Genomic DNA, 21,984 nt, shown 5'->3' with positions numbered 1-21,984 from the left:
GGATTATGCCTTGGAATGCCGTAAAATATAAGATGAGTCTTCTATTTTAGTGGAAAGTGTCTGAATGGGACTGCGGAATCCCATTGAAATAACACTGCAATGATTATGAATGAATTACTTAACAATACTGTGAGTCTTTTCTGCAGCCTAATTTTTCTTACATCACCCGTACTTTCTTCATTGTGCCTGCACTCCTTGCTTGAGTGCAGTGTACTACTATGGAGGAGGAAACTTAATGTGTATCGTCACATGCTCCTCCATAGGCATCCATGTATGGTTGATAAACCATTCGGCTGTGTGTTGGATTCTGAGACAGAAATGGAGTGGAGTTGGGATGGTGGTTGGTCTGATGAGAGAAGTAATTGTGGGCAATTACTGTAACAATTATTTGTTATTACTAGGTGCAAGAGAAATGTTACTGGCAGTGTGCTATACAGTTGTGACCTATGCTGGGTTCACATCATGTTTTTAATGTACATTTCATGACAGTTATATCTAAAAAATGTAAGTTAATGCACATTGCTGCATTTTGTTTCGTATAACTATACATGTCTATAAATTTTATACATAAAAAATATTAACATTTTTCCAGCAAAGTCTTTGTAAATATGGTAAAGCTTTACATTTTCTATAGACTAAAAAAAAAAATACATCAGGTATATATTGTTCATGAAAGGCAAAAAAAAACATGGTATACTTTGTAAGCAAGGCAAAGTGTAGTCAAATGTAAGCACCTGTGCACCACATTTTACCAGTCAAGGGTCTGTTTACATATACAGTATCCTGCGCATATTTAATTCGGAGGATTTGAAGCCGAGTTCAGTCATTTAGTTAACATTGAAATCTGCAGCATCGGATATTCGCATGATACTTTGTGTAAATAGACTCTGAGGTTGCAGCATTTTGCACATATTTCATGGGCTGAATTTGATGCTCTGGTCAGTATTTTAGTTTACATTTAAACTCTGCAGCATAAAATCTGCAGCTTTAAAGGGTTCTTGTCATAAATGTCGATATAATGTAGATAATACTATTATATGTATATTTGTAATGTATAGAGATGAGCGAACTTTTCAAAAATTAGATTCGGCCGATTCGCCAAATTTTTTCGAAAAGTTTGTTACGGGTCGAAAAAATTTGCGCTGAACCTATATTAAAAACGGCTACTTCTGGCCTACTGAGAGCCCCAATAGGGGTGTAGAACACTTTGCCGTGCTGTAAGATGCATAGGGAGTGTGCTAGGTTAGTGAAATCATACTGTTATTCACTATGGCATGCAGATTACAGGCATTGCCATTAGAATCGCTGCTGCACAGCATCTATGTGGCAGCAGGGAGACCATAAGGTGTGAAAATTGAAGAGCCTAAAGAGATCTTTTATGTCATATTTCATGTAATGTCATGTGAAAATCCAAATTTTTTTCCTTACCCATTCTGGTGAGCATCGAGCTGGCGGTCCTCCGCCAGGTGAGATACCACCTGTTCCAACACCTGCCTCTCAGTGCCCCCCTGACTATGAAAGTACGAATGTTTCATTTAATCAGTTATGGTTCATTGCTATTGCTCCAACATGTTTCATTGGATTCTTGTGTTAATTTTACAGGGAATATGATGTTAACAGGCAAAGGGCCTCAGTCTTGAAAAAATTACTACCTCTAAGATTAAAAGGTGACTGTTGAAATCTCTATTGAAGAGGTATGTTAGCTAGTGCTACCATCAAAAAAAATTTGGGGCCAGGCCCAACAGCAACAGTAAGGCAAGGAGTTCCTGAAACACACAGGAGCAGTCAAGAGCAGGCATCAGCAGTACCCAAGAGGGTTTAATAACCCCATACATTGCAAGATCAAATTTGAAATTTCAATTAAGCATGTATTTAGCTAGTGTTAAACATCCAAACATTTGAGGGCCTAGGCCAGAAGCAGCATTAAGTAAACTAGTTCCTGAAACAAACAGTCAGGAAAAGGCATCTGCAGCACATCGGGGGATTTAAAGGGGTTCTCCGGTGCTTAAACATCTTATCCCCTATCCAAAGGATAGGGGATAAGATGCCTGATCACGGGAGTCCCGCCGCTGGGGACCCCCGTGATCTTGCACGCGGCACCCCGTTTGTAATCAGTCCCCGGAGCATGTTTGCTCCGGATCTGATTATCGGCGACCACAGGGCCGGCGGTGTGTGAAGTCACGCCTCCGCCCCCGTGTGATGTCACGCTCCGCCCCAACAATGCCTGTAGGCTTGCATTGGGGGGCGGAGCGTGACATCACACGGGGGCGGAGGCGTGATGTCACACGCCGTCGGCCCTGTGGTCACCGGTAATCAGACCCAGAGCGAACACGCTCCAGGGACTGATTACAAACGGGGTGCCGCGTGCAAGATCACGGGGGTCCCCAGCGGTGGGACTCTCGCGATCAGGCATCTTATCCCCTATCCTTTGGATAGGGGATAAGATGTCTAAGCACCGGAGAACCCCTTTAATAAGCAATAAGATTGAAATATCAATGTTGAAATTTCTATTAAGCACTCACGTTAGGTAGTGCTAACATCCAAACATATTAGGCACAGGCCCAGCTGCATCCCAAAACAATCTAGTTGCTGAAAGACACAGCCTGGATCTGGCAGGAGGATGCGTACATAAGAGGGCTTTAATTTAAAAATATCAAGTTTAAGTGTCCTGGGACCCAGCGTGTGGCTACGAAGGACCAAATCTAACAAGGAGTCACATGGTGGCACAATGACAGAGCCTGGAGGTGGCATCAGTATGAGGAGACTATATGGTGTCTGAAAGGCACAGCCTGGAGGTGGTAGAAGCAATGTGAAGCCAATATGGATCACACAAATAAGAAATTGGTCCATCCAAGGAAGCAACATGTAATTGATTTGAGGATTTTAATTATTTAACTCAATATCACCTGATAGCAGATTCAAGACTATATGGTGTCTGAATGCCACATCCTTGAGGTGGCTGAAGCAATGGGAAGCTACTATGGATCACACAAATAGGAAATGGGTCCATCCAAAGAAGCAACATGTAATTAATTCGAGGATTTGAATTCTTTAACTCAACATCACCTGATAGCAGATTCTATCTCAGAAATTCAGACACTCCAATTTTAATAGAAAGTAAAAATGACAACCTTGAGACACTCTCGTTAAAAGTGGATAACCGTGTTGAGTCACATGACAAAGCAGTCACCTGTAGCCCAGTTCCATCAAATAAAGCCTTGCACAAAATTGATATTCCCACAATAAAGAATAGTCTGAATAAAAAAAGGGTTACTTGAAGAATAGAAGAATTCAAATGTTCTCTCAGTCAGAAGAAAATATTAGTTATTTTAGGTATGTTGTCTGACGAAATACCTTTGTGTAAGAACAAACACATATCCAAAAGATTATACCAAGCTATACTGCACTTAAGAAAGGCACATAAGACAGTTAAGAAATCTCTTGTAGCCAAATCTGGAAAGAGCAAAAATATGGCCAAATCCTGCAGTGTACAGGAACACCTTACTGTTAAAGGGGTACTCCGCACCCCTAGACATCTTATCCCCTATCCAAAGGATAGGGAATAAGATGTCAGATCGCCAGGGGTCCCGCTGCTAGGGACCGCCGGGATCTCGGCTGCACACCTGGACGGCTTTCACCTTGCACCAGGAACGCTGGAGGCTTCGGATGCCGACCACAATGGCGCTCACACCCCGTGTGATGTCACGCCCCGCTCCCTCAATGCAAGTCTTTGGGAGGGGGCGTGACGGACCTCCCATAGACTTGCATTGAGGGGGTGCTGCAGCCGAGATCCCGGGGGTCCCCAGCAAAGGGGCCCTGGCGATCTGACAACTTTGGATCGGGGATAAGATGTCTAGGGTTGCGGAGTACCCCTTTAATGGCAAAGAGGTAAATCCTAAACAGGTTGAAAGTATAAGCAGTCAGATTTAACAGACAGAAGATTCCTTTAAAATTTTGAAAGTTGCCGAGGTACAGAAGTGCCCAACCACAGACAGAAAATGTCTAACAGAATCAACTCAAGTGATGGTTAATGGAACGTTTGTGCAAGATTCCCAGCAGGCCAAAGTAAATGGCAATTCAGCTGCAAAAATTTCACTTTTGACTCATTACAAACTTACCATGTCCTACCCAGTTACTCCTGAAGACAGTTCTAGCATTAACAGTGTTACTGTATCAGATAAAGAAAATGCTATGCCAGTGGTTCTTTCCGTGAAATCACCTTATGATGGCAAAGGAAAGCATATATTAAGTTGCAAAACAACTTATGAAGACTCTATAATTCAGTACGGTGGACCAAAAAAAGACATTCTTCTCTAAAGTAATGTTTTCTGAAATAAAGAAGCAGAGTTCATCCCTCACCGTATTATTTTTGAAAATTTTAATTAAAAAAATCACACACAAGTGTTCCATGGTGTAATGGTTAGTACTCTGGAAATTTCAAGTTTATTTTTGAGAAAAATGTAAGAAATTTTGAAAAGGACAGTACCCAAGAGGGTTTAATAACCCTATACATGGCACTATAAATTTTGAAATTTAAATTAAAGTGGTATTCCAGGATTTTTTTTTTATTTGACTCTGCTACAGGGGCTGTAAAGTTAGTGTAGTTTATAATAGCTTGCTATGCGGTCGAGACCTGACTCACTAGTCAGCTGATGACAGGGAGCCTGTCTGCTTCAATGGGTGGAGAGAGCAATCTGCAAGTAATGCAGCAGCTGGAGGCACCCTGATTGAAAACCAAAGGTCTGCAGCTCATTTATGTTTCAATGGGTGTGGGAAGGAGGAAAATGGAATCATGGGATTTGTAGGCAAACAAGAAAACTGAAAACAGAAAATACAAGTTCACAAAAAGCTAGCCACAGTATTATGGTAATCTCATAGCATTGCCATTTAGCCCAAGACAAGCGCAGATCCTTCCTAAGCATGTCCATTACTGTCTGCCAGGTACGTACTAAAATCACCTTATGCTGGATAACCCCTTTAAGCATGTATGTATCTATTCCAAAAATTAAAGGCCCAAGCCCAGAAGCATCATGAAGGCAAATAGTTCCTGAAAGACGCAGGAGCAGGCATCAGCAGTACCCAAGAGGCTTTCATAACCCTTTACATTGCACGATCAATTTAGAAATTTGCATTAAGCATGTATTTAGCTACTGCTAAACATCCAAAAATTAAAGGCCCAAGGCCAGAAGCATCAGTGGAGGAAAGTAGTTCCTGAAAGACAGAGGATCAGTCAGGAGCAGGCATTCGCAGTACCCAAGAGGATTTCATAACCCTAATTGATGACCCAAGAGGGTTTCATAACCATAATTGTGAAGTGTTGGTGTAGCAGCATGGTCAATCAACTCTGAGGCATCTGGCATTGGTGGGTGGAAATCCTGGCTGATCCATGCCTGATTCATCTTCACAAAGGTCAGTCTCTCCACATTTTTCGTGGACAGACGAGTTCGCCTTGGGGTGACTATGGCCCCGGCCACGCTAAACACCCTCTCTGATGGCACACTACTGGCCGGGCAGGACAGCTTTTCCAGGGCAAACTCTGCTAATTGCTGCCATAAATCAAGTTTGGCTGCCCAGAAGTCCAGTGGATGTTCAATGTTTGTTGGCATGGCCATGTCAAGGTATGCCACCACCTGCTGGTTCAGGTCCTACTCCATGTCTACCTGCTGCTGATGAGTTGCTTCACTATGCGGGTGAAGAAAGCTACTCATCAGCGATTGTAGACTTAGGCTGTTGATAATGGAGCTGGTACGTCTCCTGCCACCCCTCCCCAGCAGCCATGGCAGTAGAAGGTGAGCGCAGAGGGCCCCCTGAGTCAGACCTGCGAGTGGATGGACCAAGTCGCCGATAGGCATCGGCCAACTGACTACGTAGGATCTCTCTGTAGTAGGTCAGTTTGTCCTCCCTCTCAGTGGGTGTAAAAAAAAGGCCCCCATTCTGTGACTGTAGCGAGGGTCCAATAAGGTGGAGAGCAAGAAGTCATCTCGCTGACTAATTCTGACAATTTGGGGGTCACTACGCAAGCAACAGAGCATGCATCGTGCCATTTGCGCCAGTGACTCGGAGAGACTCCCTGCCTCAATCTCCACTCCATACTGCCACAGTGTGTCTGGGTCCTCTGTCTCGCCTTCCTCATAATAACCTTCTTGCTGATCATGCTCCTCGTCTCCTGTCCGATGACTAGACACACCGCCCATCTCATCAAACCTAAACTGTGCTCCACTCTGCCCCTCATCCTCCTCCTCCAGTTCAGCCCCTACAGAGCTCATTTCGCCGTAAGAAGTTGGGGCAATGTCTCCATTGCCGTGACCAGCCATCGTTTCAATCATTTGTTGTCGGCAATGTAGGAGTGGAATTACGTTGTTCATCCCGTAATCCAGACAACTTACAAATAATGTGGCTTCCTCAAAGGGCCTCAGCAAACGGCAGGTGTCACGTATGAGCTGCCACTGGTTCACATTCAAGTTACACAGGGGAGTACCCCTATCTGCTTGGATCATTAGTCTGTCCAACATATGGAGGGTGGAATTCCAATGTGTGGCAACAAATAAGACTTTGTTGTGGGATACCGTTCTGATGCTGCAGCTCAAGGAGAGTGTGCTTTGTGGTGTACGAGTGGCTGAAGTGCATGCACAGTTTCCTTCCCATTGTTAGGATGTTTTGCAAATGGGGTGAAGACTTCAGGAAGTGCTTGACAACCAGATTCAACACGTGTGCCATGCAGGGCGCATGTTTCACACTTCCTTGTCGCAGCCCGGACACAATGTTCTTCCCGTTGTCAGTCACCATGGTTCCCATTTCCAGTTTTCGTGGAGTAAGCCATTCTGATTTCTTGACGAATTAATTTTAGCAGTTCCTCCCCTGTGTGACTCTGTTCGCCAAGGCAAACCATGTGAAGAACAGCGTGACACCGCCGTGCCCTACACACATGGTACGATGAAGGGCCACTGAGATTTGTATGTGCAGTGGAGGCGGAGTCGCACACTGTCACAGGACCAACTGCCTGAGAGCGTGGAGGAGGAAGGGATGTGACCTGTCCAAGTTGCTGTTGTGGCTGTGCAGGAGCTACATTTACCCAGTGGGCCGTAAAAGACAAGTATTGTCCCTGCCCGTAGTTACAGCTCCACACGTCGGTGCTGCCGTGCACTTTTGAACACACAGACAGGCTCAAGGACTAGCTCACCTTCTCTTGTACAAACTTATGCAGGGCTGGTACTGGCTTCTTCGCAAAGAAATGACGGCTTGGGACTCTCCACCTCGGCTCGGCACAAGCCATCAATTCTCTGAAAGGTGCAAAGTCCACCACTTGAAATGGGAGAGACTGCAGCACCAGCGAATTGGAAAGGAGGACATTCAGCTTCTGCGCCATTGGATGAGTGGGCGCATACTGTTCTCTCTTGGACATGGCTTCGCCTATGGATTGTTTGCGGAATGGCTGACTAAAAGTAGGAGGAGCAGAAGCTTTTGGAGCGACAGAAGGAGGGTATGACACACAGCTCCCTTCGCATGAGGTGGTGGACCCTTGGCTGTCTGAAAGAGGGAGTGGCGTGCCACTGGGTGATGCGGCAGGCTGGACCACCACGGTTGTCCCAGGCCGCTTTATGGTGGCGCATCATATGTTGATGCAGGGCTGTGTTGCCAACATTGCTACCCTGTCCACGCTTCACCTTCTGCCGACCTATCTTGCATGTGGCTGTGTTAACTTCCTCCTGATGCTTGATGAAAAACTTCCAGACCGCCAAGTATCAGATTTTACCACCAACAGTGCGCATTAATTTACGGCTACTGCTGCCGTCTCAGGGCACACCTGTTCCACTACCTCCCGGGAAGGTAGGCTGCCGCGAAGTAGGAAGCGGCAGATGTCTCCTCCACTTCTTGGCTGGGCAGTAGCTGCTGACTGTCGTCTAATACATCTTCCTCACTGAATAGTGGAGCTGAACCCACTAAGATACTTCTTTAGGGGAGGGAACAGCATAGGACAGAGGCAATTTGGGGACAGGGACTGCTCCCGGCCATGCCAACTGAGGGTTGTGTCTGAGGAACCCACCGACTGTTGACTGGGGGTAACAGATGTTACTTGTGATGAAGTGGATAACAGCGTCAACCAATCGACGACGACAGGTGGGTTGTCGGTAGAGACACGACTGGTAGCTGATACCAGGAGCTCAGGCCTCTCGCTGCGACTCTTGCTGCCACTCGCCCCTAGTCTGCTGTGACCTCTGTCTGATAAATTTAGGCCTATGGCACTTCTTCCTGACATACTTAGTGCGTATACAAGGGGAGTAGAATAAGCTTCACTACACGCCTTTCACTGTATGTGGGCTTGTTGCAGATTAACAGGTTCAAAAGTGCAGTACTTATTTGTAGGTATGTGGTATGCACGTATAACAGAAACAAAAGGCTCTATAGTACACTTGGAAGACGGATTTTCGTAACACACCAGCCGGTGATTACTTTTCCCAGGCCTTTCCCTGTAGGTAGGCCCTTGACAGATTAACAGGTACAAATCAGTGCACTGCTTTGACGGAGGTATGTGATATGCATGTATTAGGGCAAAAAAATGCGTTACAGTAGACTCGGAAAACTTAATTTCCTAAAAAATAAAAATAAAAAAAAATATAAAAAACTGCCAGCGATTTATTTTCCCTGGCCTTTCACTGTATGTGGGCTTGTTACGGATTAAAAGAAACCAAAAAAATTCACTACTTAGATGTAGGAATGTGGTATCAGGGGTGTGGAAATTTTATAAAAAACTACTTGTCCACGGGACTAAAATGGAGCAAAATCTACTTGTCCCTCATGAGGATCCACTTGTCCGGGCCAATTTTCGCTTTTATGCTCTCATTTTTTTTCCTCCTTGTCCTATAATAGCCATAACTACCTACTATAAGGATATCTTTAAATTTTTCAACATAACATATTCTCCGAACCCCAAAAAAAAAAAAAAAAAATATATATATATATATATATATATATATATATATAGGGATGTAAGAAAAAATCGATTCTCGCGATAATCGCAATTTTTCATTTGCCGATACAGAATCGATTCAAAATATTTTTGAATCGATTCTTTTAGGGATGTGGAATTTTTATCTGCGGACGCCCGGAACAGCATGTCATGTCCCGGGCATCAGGAGATAAAAGTTCCACATTTGTGGAGCCGGGCAGGCCGGATCTGACACGGCTATGGAGCGGGCTCCGACTCGTGCCCACTCCGTACTATGCGACCCCCGGCTGATTTCAGTAGCCGGGGGCCGCCGCTAATAGCCAGCATGCGGCAATCGCCGCGGCTGGCTATTAAAGGAGTATCCGGTGCGCACTTTTCTCATTTTATCCTATCCAGGCTGCAAAATAAAACGCACTTTATCTTACCTGCCAACGAGCCCCCGGAGCTCCGGTACAGGTGTTCGGTCCCCGGGCTGTATTCTTCTTACTTCCTGTTAGTCCGGCACGTCACATGGAGCTTCAGCCTATCACCAGCCGCAGCGATGTCCCGCCTCCGCTGGTGATAGGCTGAAGCTCCATGTGACGTGCCGGACTAACAGGAAGTAGGAAGAATACAGCCCGGGGACCCAACACCTGTATCGGAGCTCCGCGGGCTCGTTGGCAGGTAAGATAAAGTGCGTTTTATTTTATTTTGCTGCCCGGACGGGATAACATGAGAAAAGTGAGCACCGGAGTACTAGATCGCCGCTGTCAAAGCTGACAGCGGCGTCTATTGGGATCTATGAATGCTCCCAGGTGGGCGATATATCGCGATGTATCGTCACCTAGACGGTATCGCGATATATCGGGATATATCGAATCGCCACACTGGTATCGCGATTCGAATCGAATCGCCAAATTCTTGGCGATTCACACCCCTATATATATATATATATATATATATATATATATATATATATATATATATATATATATATAATATATATATAGAAAATCCAACAAGCGCAGCACTCAAATTAAATAAAGTGCATTTATTTGTTCATGTCTCAATACAGCAACGTTTCTGCCCCTATGGAGCCATTTTCAAGCCTGATAGATATATATATATCTCAAGGGAAGTGAAATTGAAATAGTAAAAGATAATTTAGCAGATTTGGTGGTTTCCTTTTCTATGCCATTTACCTTGTGGTTGAGGTAACATGTTAGTTTTATACTTTAGGCCGCCTGAGTACAGCAGTACCAGGTTTGTATCGTTTACGTCATGTTTTACTAATTCTGAACTTTTTCTAATTTTTTTAATTGCCATTTTTTAACCCCTGTAGCTTTATTTTTTTTCCACATACCAGGCTGTATGAGGGCTCATGTTTTGCGCCATAATCTGTTTTTTGTATCGGTACCATTTTGGTATTGATCTGACTTTTTAATCGCTTTTTAACTTTTTTTTCTGGGATATTATAAAAATTGCAATTCTGTGGTTTGATATTTTTTTACATTTACCGTACGGGATACATAATGTTATATTTTAATAGGTTGTACAATTACGCACGAAGCGATACCAAATATGTTTATTTTTATTATGTTTACATGTTTTTATATAGGAAAAGGGGGTGATTTGAACTTTTAACATGGAAGGGGTTAATGCAGCGATCTTCAAACTGTGGTCCTCCAGATGTTGCAAAACTACAACTCCCAGCATGCCCGGACAGCCAACGGCTGCCCTGGCATGCTGGGATTTGTAGTTTTGTAACATCTGGAGGGCCACAGTTTGGAGACCACTGGGTTAATGTGTGTCTTTCAAACTTATATTAAAACTTTTTTTTTTTTTTTACACTTTATTACACTTATGAGGAATCATTAGATTCCTCAGACAGATGAATAGAGTTCTATTGAACTCTATTAATCTGTGTGCTCTGTGATCCATTGATAGAGCCTAGTCCAGCCTGGCTCTATCAATGACAGAGTGGGACAGGAGGAAGCAGAGGTAAGCCCTCCGGCTACCTCTATAGTGGATCTCCCCCTGCGATCGCCCTGCGGGGGGGCGATCCACCCCACTAGCCCACCAGGGAGCATTCACATCTCCCTTTAGAAGTTGCTGACAGCTTTGACAGCGGCGATCTAAAGGGTTAATAGCCAGCCGCGGCATGCTGGCTATTAGCGGCGGCCCCCGGCTACTGAGAACAGCCGGGGACTGCAGAGTATGGAGCGGGCACGAGTCCGGTGCCCGCTCCATACACACTGCAGAGCACCGCATGCATCTCCCCGTGCAGACGTTCCTCCTCCCCTCAGCTCTCCGAAGCTACAGCTGGGGGGAGTGAAGGCAGAGGACGCAGGTCTGCACGGGGAGCAAGAAGCCACGCCCCCGCTCCCGCACATCTGCAGAGCAGGGGAGAGAAGACAAATACACAGCTTCTCATCTCCCCTGCTCTGCTTCAGAGGAAACAGGTTTTTACAGCCGGGGGCTGCAGAGTATGGAGCGGGCAGGAGTCGGGAGCCCGCTCCATACAGTCTGCAGAGGTCCGCAGCGCTTGTCAGGTCCGGCCCTGCTTGCCCGCAGCCGGGCTAAGGGCCGGACAATTTCACCTGCCCGAAACTGCTTGTCCCGGGTGTCGGGCGATAGGAATTCCACATCCCTGGGTATGCACATGAGAGAGCAAAAAAAAAATAAAAAATATTATACACTTGGAAAACGTATTTTCGTAAAACAACTACCAGTGATTACTTTGGCATGGACTTTCCCAGTATGTACACTTGTTACAGATTTACAGCTCCAAAATAGTACACTGCTTTAACATGCATATGTGGTATGCCCGTATGAGAGCAGAAATATGCACTACAGTCTGCTGAAAATACACCACCAGTACACAACACTGCAGCAACAAAGAAAAAAATATGAAAAAATGTGTATTAAACACAAGATTGCACTCTGTCAGAGAGTGTTAACAAGGTAATGAACTGCTGGTTGTTATATAGATATATACCGTCTAAACACTACTATGAAAGAGCAGATTCTTTCTTTTGGGGAAAAAATCCACAAAATCCCTCCTGCCTTTCATACTAAGGTTCAAGAGGCTGGAGGCAGCTTGTTTCCATGTATGAGGCAACTATATGCAATCTGCCCCTCTCTGATAAAAGGCTGAATTCATTGACTATAAGTTAAAGGTTGTAAAAATCCTTTCCAATGTCACACAGGCGCACTGCAGTCTCGCTACAACAACGGAGAGCGGAATGGCACTGGCTGGCTAACAGAAGAAACACTTTGCTATTAAGTTCAGTGTGTCTGTGGTACACTACACACACACTTGCAGGCTCCGTCCTCTCTGAGTGCATCTCTGAGTGCATGGATGAAATGAGCCTCCGTAAAATGGACGGGGATTACATAGCGCAGTGACATCACAGGGGTGAATGGAGGCTGTATCAATCATGTGACTCAGGGTCATCCCACCTACCTACTTTCCCGCCCTCCCATAATCCCCTGCCCCATGTAGTGACATGTGGATCCACCATTTTAGGTCTCCTTTAGCCTGGAACGCTGTAAAATGCAGTTTAATGAAGCAATTCACGTGATAGAATCGCAGCGATATTCGCATTCGTTGCGAATCGAATATTTCATGAAATTCGTAACTGATTCAGGTTCATCAGCTTCGATTCGCTCATCTCTAGTAATATACATTCATTTAAAAATGGGTATATTTTTGGGCGAAAAAGTGCTGTCCCTCAGCTATTGCCTGTGTGTCTCTATGAGGAGACCAAATACAGGAAGTGAGGGGAGGACAAGCAGGGCTCTGTGCAGGCTCTTGGCTTGCCAATCATTCTGCTGTGTGAGCCGGAAGCGTGTCATAGAGCCTAAGTGTACAGAGCCCTGCTTGTCCTCGGTGCACAGAGCCCTGCTTGTCCTCAGTGCACAGAGCCCTGCTTGTCCTCGGTGCACAGAGCCCTGCTTGTCCTCGGTGCACAGAGCCCTGCTTGTCCTCGGTGCACAGAGCCCTGCTTGTCCTCGGTGCACAGAGCCCTGCTGGTCCTCGGTGCACAGAGCCCTGCTGGTCCTCGGTGCAAAGAGCTGCAGGGACAAAAATATCCAAATTTTTTCACCAATGTATATTACAAATATACATATCATGTTATTATCTGCATTATATAAAAAGTTTTTAAGGACAATAACACTTTAAAGCCTGTGCATCAAATATGCACAGGGTTTGAAAATCTGCAGCAAAATACGCACGTGTGGACATGCCTTAAAGGGGCACTCCGCCCCTAGACATCTTATCCCCTATCCAAAGGATAGGGGATAAGATGTCTGATCGCAGGGCTCTTACCGCTGGGAACCCCCGCGATCTCTCCTGCAGCACACTGTGTCATCTGCTGTAGGGAGCGAACTTTGCTCCGTGCCTGATGAAGGGCGGCGATACAGGGGCCAGAGTATTACAGGGGCCAGAGGGGCAAGATGTCTAGGGGCAGAGTACCCCTTTAAGAAAGGATTCACACATGCCAGATTTGTTGCAAAAATATCTGAACCTGTGCTATTGATCAGAAAATTCTCAATTCACGTGAATGGAACCGTATTTCAGTCAAAAATTTGCAACAATTCAGCTGTGTGTGAAATGTGATTATTAGAAAATAGCACAGTGGCTACAAAGGTTCCACCAACATATAACAAACAAAGAGGGTGACTATATGTCCCTGAAGAATTGGGAACCTAGCACACTGAGGGCTTCATATATGATCTCCTTGCAATAACATCAACTACAGAAAATGTTGAGTCATTTAAAGGTTCAAAATAGGACACTTTATTGTTTTAGATTAAAAAACAAAATGGGGGGGGGGGGAAGGCTGACACAGGTTGGATAGGACAAAAATGGGTGTCACTACTGCCAACACAAGTGAACGTGAACATAAGGTGCAAAGTTAGGTGCAATGCATATTAGTAAATAGAGATCAGTCTTAAGGTGCATACAATACCATCCTATTGCAAGTAAAAAAAGTGCAGCAGGAGCGACGCCACCCCATCGTACGTTTCGGCTATATCCTTCGTCCTGGGGATGGAATCCTCTCAGTGCAGATACTATTTAATTAAAACTCAGCCAATCAGAACCCAGAAAAGAAAATTTTGTATACTTGTGTGGGGCATAGCACGCGAGCCACCGAACGCTGCACGTACTTCCGGGCACCGCGTTAGCTGACTCCGCCACATGACAAGTCACATGACCAGCAGTGTAAGGCGCGGCGCCGGTGATCGGCACATATGCACAGGGACGGCATCAGCATTTAAAAATTAAATAAGAATTCCAGGTTAGTGGTCGCTATTTTTTCTACCTGTTAACTTTTTCCCAATTCGAGTCTCTAACCCCTCCCCCCCCCCCCCCCACCCTCCAAGCACCCCAACAACCTTACCCACACTTGTCCACATCACCTCTCTTCTCCCTGCACACGCATTTCATACCCTTACCTTTCCCCCTCATCCCCCCCCCTTCCGCTCTATTTTGGTTAGTTGATCTTAGTTGTTATCTTGGACTATACCTAAGCTACTACAATACTTCAGCTTCTTTAATCAGTACAGAAGTCTATGAGAAAGGCTATAGACGCTGACCAGTATATTGTTATGTAGAATAGCTAATGACCTCACCTGACATGGACACATTCTGCTAATGTTTGTTTGATGGTGTAAGACCAAGATTGTCTGATTGTTGCCTTATTTGACTTTTCATAAATAAAGATTTGGTTTGAATATGAAAAATAAAAAAATAAAAATTAAATAAGGTTTATTTGAGAAATGTATAATATTTACAAAAATTTACAAATTATGTAAAGTAGCAGCGTCAAGGGGCATGAATAGTCAAATATATGGTGACCACAAACGATTTTGATGCAAATTAATAAATATGGGGGGCAGGGATGTGGAATTCCTATCGCCCGACGCCGGGGACTAGCAGTTTTGGGCGCCGGGCAGGTGAATTTGTCCGGCCCTTAGCGCAGGGCCGGACCTGACAAGTGCGGTGGCGATCTGCCGTCTGTATGGAGCGGGCTATCGACTCCTGCCCGCTCCATACTCTGCGATTGCCGCGGCTGGATATTAACCCTTTAGATCGCCGCTGTCAAAGCTGACAGCGGTGTCTAAAGGGACATGTGAATGCTCCCTGGTGGGCTAGTGGGGTGGATCGCCCCCCCCGCAGCGCGATCGCAGGGGGGCGATCCACTATAGAGGTAGCCGGAGGGCTTACCTCTGCTTCCTCCTGTCCCGGCTCTGTCATTGATAGATCCTGGCTGGACCAGGCTCTATCAATGGATCACAGAGCACACAGATTAATAGAGTTCAATAGAATCTATTCATCTGTCTGAGGAATCTAATGATTCCTCATATAAGTCTAATAAAGTGTATAAAAAAAAAAAAAAAAAAGTTTTAATAAAAGTTTGAAAGACACATTAACCTAGTGGTCTTCAAACTGTGCCCCTCCAGATGTTACAAAACTACAATTCCCAGCATGCCAGGACAGCTGTTGGCTGAGTTGTAGTTTTGCAACATCTGGAGGGCCACAGTTTGAAGACTGCTGCATTAACCCCTTCCATGTTAAAAGTTCAAATCACACCCTTTTCCTATATAAAAACATGCAAACATAATAAAAATAAACATATTTGGTATCGCTTCGTGCGTAATTGTACAACCTATTAAAATATAACATTATGTATCCCGTACGGTAAATGTAAAAAAATACCAAACCACAGATTTGCAATTTTTATAATATCCCATAAAAAAAGTTAAAAAGCGATTAAAAAGTCAGATCAATGCCAAAATGGTACTGATACAAAAAACAGATTATGGCGCAAAACATGAGCCCTCATACAGCCTGGTATGCGGAAAAAAAATAAAGCTACAGGGGTTAAAAAATGGCAATTAAAAAAATTAGAAAACCTTCAGAATTAGTAAAACATGACGTAAACGATACAAATCTGGTATCGCTATAATCAGGCGCCTAAAGTATAAAACTAACATGTTATCTGACCACAAGGTAAATGGCGCAGAAAAGAAAACCACCAAATCTGCTAAATTATCTTTTACTATTTCACTTCCCCAAATATATATATTTTTTGGTTCAGAGAATGTTATTGAAAAATTAAAAGGTATCCTTATAGTAGGTAGTTATGGCTATTATAGGGCGAGGAGGAAAAAATTAGAGCGTAAAAGCGAAAATTGGCCGTACAAGTGGATCGTCATGAGGGGCAAGTAGATTTAGCTCCATTTTAGTCCCGTGGACAAGTAGTTTTTTATAAAATTTTTACACCCCTGGGGGGGTAAACAGGAAAAAACATATGAGGTTATAACGTGCATGGTGCATAGAAGCAAAAATATAGCAGCCATAATGTTGGGTAAAAATAAATAGGTAATACCGTAATAATAAAATGGGGGGGGGGCATAAGATGTGAGGGGTAATTAGTAAGTAATAAGTGTAAAAATATTACATATGCAAGAATTATAAAAAAAAAAAAAAAATTGATAATAAAAAATATAAAAGTTGTAAAGTGAATAAATTCAATAAATAGTTTTTTGGCCGCCAAATTCCCATGACCTGATTTGAACAATCTGCAGGTGGCAGGGGTCTGTGCACCATATACAGTCACATGGCTCAATGATAACTACTTGCTTACCATGGGGTTTGATCATTTTTGCTTTTCTATGAAAAAAGGGAAGTATCAGGCCACCTAATCCAAGATATTTGTATTCAAGCTTTCGGGTGAATATGTTAAATAGTAAATCAAACTATGTCCCACAGTTGTCTCTCTACTAGGATAATGGCATTTAACCTTTTTTCCTTACCCTCAGACTGCCATGATAGATATGTCAAGGAGTAATTTATCATACAACTGCAGTAACTGGCCAGAGTGATATACATGACCTGACTGGTCTGTTTTATCATTCAAACTTTAGCATTTTGCACTTCCTTGTGAACAGTCATTGGGTGAAAAGTGGTTATCTAGGTTTGGCCAAATAAAGAAGAAATCTAAATTGCCAGAGGAGTACTCTGGGATAGAAAAATGTATCCCCTATCCTTAGGATAGGGGAAAAGTGTCAGATCACAAGGGGTCCAGGGGTGTGGAAATTTAAAAAAAAAACTACTTGTCCAAGGGACTAAAGCTGAACACAATCTACTTGTCCCTCAAGAAAATCCACTTGTCCTGGTAGATAAAATAATTTCAACCAAAATAGTCTGATCCCCCCCCCACTAGACCACCAGGGATGGATATAAGATCCTTTAGACACTGCCGACAGCGGTGATCTAATGGTTTAATAGCGGCCACGGTGATCGCAGCACGCCAGGCTATTAGCGACCGGAGAGCTGTAGCTCCTCTTACACCCCAGACAAGCCCAGATAAGTCTAGATGTAACTTTTATATCTCCTTATAAAAAATTTCTCATATGAAGTGACCAAAAATGAGCAATTCTGGACTATTCTTTTACATTTACACCGTTCACCGTACGGTTTAATTAACATTATATTTTAATAGTCTGGACATTTCCACATGCAGCGATAACACTTATGTTTATTTATGTACATTATTTTTATTTAAAGAAAATTGGAAACTTTTATTAGGAAAGGGGCTTATTCACATATATACACACTTTTTAAAATATTTTAATCACTATTTTTCAGTCTCAATAGGGACTTATGTGTTACTGGGGGGGGGGGGGGGTTCTGCTTCTCCAGTTTGTTTGCTGCATTTTGTGTCAGAAAATGTTGGAAGTTGCATTTAGTTACTAGATAACTACAACTCCCAGCATGCCCTGATACAGCCTATGGTTGTGTGGGTGTTGCAGCATGTTGCACTGTATAGTATTACAGTTAAGGTTATTGTGTAACATGCTGGGAGTTGTAGTTTTGGTTTGTGTCAGCTGCAGAGCCATAGGATGTGTCATGGAATACTGGGAATTGCAGTTAGACTACAACACCCAGCATGCCCTGATGCAGCCTATAGCTCTGCAGCTGACCAGAACCAAAACTACAACTCCCAGCATGTTACACATTATAGTTCTACAGTTTAGGTTATGGTGTAACATGCTGGGAGTTGTAGTTTTGGTTCGGGCGTGTTTGTGTGCATCCGTGGGGCTCTTGGTTGGCGGGTGAGTATGAAGGGGGGGATTCTGGGGGTGCAATTTAGTGCGAGTGCCACTAAAAATAAATAAAATTAGATGGCACAACTGCCCTAATGCCCGACATGACAGTCCGCTCCTATACAAAACATTCATGCATACACATATCATACATGCACCAGCCACTGCCCCCATATACATACATACACATATCATACATGCACCAGCCACTGCCCCCATATCATACATACACACACACCCCCGCCACATCATACATTACATACACACATACACTCACACCATACATATGCACACATCATACATACACCTGCCGCTGCCCCCCCATCATACATCACATACATACACATCACACTTAGACATTATGCACACATCATACATTACATACACATCACACACAGACAGACATCATACACACATCATACATCACATACACATCACACACAGACATCATACACACATCATACATTACATACACATCACACACAGACATCATACACACATTATATATTACATACACATCATACATTACATACACATCACACATAGACATCATACACACATTATACATTACATACACATCACACACAGACATCATAGACACATCATACATTACATACACATCATACATCACATACACACACATCACACTTAGACATTATACACACATCATACATTACATACACATCACACATAGACATTATACACACATCATACATTACATACACATCACACATAGACATCATACACTCACACCATACATATCCACCAGTGTTTCCCAACCAGGGTGCCTCCAGCTGTTGCAAAACTACAACTCCCAGCATGCCCAGGGCATGCTGGGAGTTGTAGTTTTGCAACAGCTGGAGGCACCCTGGGTGGGAAACACTGATATACACCATACATATGCACACATTATACATACACCTGCCGCTGCCCCCCCACATCATACATTACATACACACATCACACATACACTCACACCATACAACCACCCTTCCTGCCGCCGCCCGTATTCTCTGCCTCCTCACCTGAGCCGCCATGAGTGGACATCAGAGCTGTAGTCACCGCCGGTGTGAGGTGAGATTTCCGTCCTCCCCCTCACCCCCGCCCCCCCCCGCTCTGTGTTTTCCCCGTGCAAACAAGCAACCGCCCCGTGGTGGATTAGGTCCTGTGGAGACAGATCAGGGGAGGGATAGAGCTGTGTGCGGAGGATGGAGCTGTGCATGGAGCTGTCAACATCCTTTCTCTCACCCTGCTGTGTCTTCTGAGCTGCGTCCTCCATCCTCCGGGAGGGGAGATAAGGGGGCTCTGCAGTCAGCTGGAGGCCGCCGCCCCCTCCATACACTCTGAGTGCCGGTGTGAGGTGTAGACTTCCATCCGCTCCCGCGCCTCACACCGACATTAAAGAAAAATAAGGGGGAAGTCTCTCTGTCCCTGCTAGCCCGATGCAGGGCTAAATCTATAAACAATTCACCTGCCCGGCGCCCAAAACTACTTGTCCCGGGCGTCGGGCGATAGGATTTCCACATTCCTGGGGTCCGACCACTGGCTCCTGCTCTCCTCCTAAATGGAGCATGTTGCGCAAAGCTGTGGCCAACACACCTTCCTCCATGCAGCTCTATGGGTGAGCCAGAGATACCCGAGTGCAGCGCAGTAGCTCCCCCATAGAGATGCATGGAGGGGCATATCAATCACAGCTTTGTGTGGTGGTCGACCCACTACATTAAGGAGGAGAGCCGGGGTACCAGGCGGGAGAAGCAGGTGGTCCCAGGGTCTCTATCCCAGAGACCCCCTTCAACCCTATATTTGTTTGGAATGTGTTTTTTGCATATAAAAAATATTGCAAAATATCTAAAAATTATTTTGGAAATAGGGTAATAAAATAAGTTGTGAGAGAGAACACATATTTACAATCACTTTTGCCAAAAGATCTCAAGGGCTGCTAAAGTTAAAAATATTTCTATTTCTCTTCAGGAATACCTCTCACCCGTGCTTCTTATTATTCCAACATAACCATGGACCAGCTGAAGCACGTACTGCGTAGTGACTCTGATTTTCCGATCCCAATGACTGAGGAACGCCTGGAGATCCTGCATCAGACTGGAAAGGTTCTCCTGGAGAAATTTGGAGGATCCTTTCTAAACTGTGTGAAAATGAGCGAGAGAAGTGCAGTAAAATTGGTGCAGCTTGTTGTGGAGAATTTCCCATCTTATAGGGATGAAGGAGTCTTCCAGGTTATAAATAAAAAAAAATATACATTATTTTTTTTTCAAGCATTAGATCATTGACACATACGCAACATAAAATGCTCTGTGGATGTGCCGTGTGGCCCTACCCTAAGTCTGTAGTTTATAATAGGGTTAATTGGAATTGTACCCAGGATCCAAGCACTTCAATCAACAGTGCTGCCCTCTGTCCTTATATTGCTATGTGAATGTCATAAAACTATGTTTAGTCCTTTTATAGCACTTTCTATTTTTTTTAGATTGTATTGTAAGCTGGCATGCAGAGCCTCATTGCCTTTTGTTGAAGGTTAAAGGGGTTATCCAGCACTTAAAGGGGTATTCCAGGAAAATACTTTTTTTTAAATCAACTGGCTCCAGAAAGTTAAACAGATTAATAAATTACTTCTGTTAAAAAATTCTTAATCCTTCCAATAATTATCAGCTGCTGAAGTTGAGTTGTTCTTTTCTGTCTGGCAACAGTGCTCTCTGCTTACATATCTGCTTGTCTCGGGAACTGCACAGAGTAGAAGAGGTTTGCTATGGGGATTTGCTTCTACTCTGGATAGTTCCTGAGACAGGTGTCATCAGAGAGCACTTAGACAGAAAAGAACAACTCAACTTCAGCAGCTCATAAGTACTGAATGGATTAAGATTTTTTTATAATAGAAGTAATTTACAAATCTGTTTAACTTTCTGGAGCCGGTTGATCTATAAAAAAAAAATAAAAATAAAAACATTTCCTGGATAACCCCTTAAACAACTTTTTCCCTAATGCACAGGGGAAATAAGTGTCTGATTACAGAAGGACCCCCCCCCCCACTGTGTGTGTCAGGACGGGGCTGCAGTCAGTAATAGTCTGAGTGTGCCGTCACTGCTGTGAGCGCTTCTTTTCAGAAGTAGGAAGAGCTGCAGGGGGGCCTCCAGGGGACTGCAGCAAGGCTGGGTTCACACCACGTTTTTGCAATACAGTTCCCATATCAGGTTTTTGAATGAAAAACGGATTCCTCAAAACTGGCCTAAACTGTATCAAAACGTGTACAAATTTGAACCCGTATACGGTTTGAAAAATGATGTCCAGTTGCATCCGGGAAAATACATGTTTCAACTTTAAAAACTGTCAAAAACCGTATGGTGCAAACCGGATGGAACCATACACACATACGGCTCTGTACTGTTCCCATTGACTCTCATGTTCATGTTAAAAAAAAAAAAAAAAAAACGTATACGGTTTCCATGCGTTTTTTCACCCGGACCAAAAACTGTGGTAGGCTGTGGTTTTGGGTACGGGAAAAAATGGACAAAACCATACTAGACGCAAAATGGATGCAACCGGATTCATCATTTGACATACGGTTTTCAATGGAGAGTCAATGCATACGGTTTTCAATACGGTTCCATGCGATTTTCAAATTGAAAACATATATGGGAACTGTATTGCAAAAAACATGGTGTGAACCCACCCTAAACGAGTGCCTTTTTTTTTTTTTTTTTTTCATTTTCATGCTGCTCCCAGAATTTTTTTTTTTTTTTAAATGATCCGGATGACCCTTTTAACCCTTGTGTTAAAAATACAATAAAACTATTTTACTTTCTTTTTTTACCATTATTCTTCCTTTGTAGGCTTTTCATTCATTTAAATCCCCATTTGGCTTTTTTTTTTCTTTTTTGCTGTATTGTGTGCCATGGCGAAACGACCGTAGAGTATTTCTCAATCGG

General features: G+C 43.9%; 1 protein-coding gene across 5 annotated transcripts in view; it reads left to right on the top strand.

Moving 5' to 3' along the window:
- Nucleotides 1-21,984, top strand: part of QNG1 (Q-nucleotide N-glycosylase 1) — a 55,454-nt gene that overhangs the window by 19,624 nt on the left and 13,846 nt on the right. For all 5 annotated transcript variants that reach the window (XM_056537187.1, XM_056537190.1, XM_056537186.1 and 2 more), the window contains one exon: nt 20,018-20,277. In XM_056537187.1, the coding sequence (XP_056393162.1) occupies nt 20,018-20,277 (260 nt within the window). The remainder of the gene's footprint in view (nt 1-20,017; nt 20,278-21,984) is intronic.

The sequence above is a fragment of the Hyla sarda genome, chromosome 8, assembly GCF_029499605.1.
Source record: "Hyla sarda isolate aHylSar1 chromosome 8, aHylSar1.hap1, whole genome shotgun sequence".
Lineage (NCBI taxonomy): Eukaryota > Metazoa > Chordata > Amphibia > Anura > Hylidae > Hyla > Hyla sarda.
Note: the sequence above shows the minus strand (reverse complement) of the source record. Positions and strands in the feature narration are given on the sequence as shown.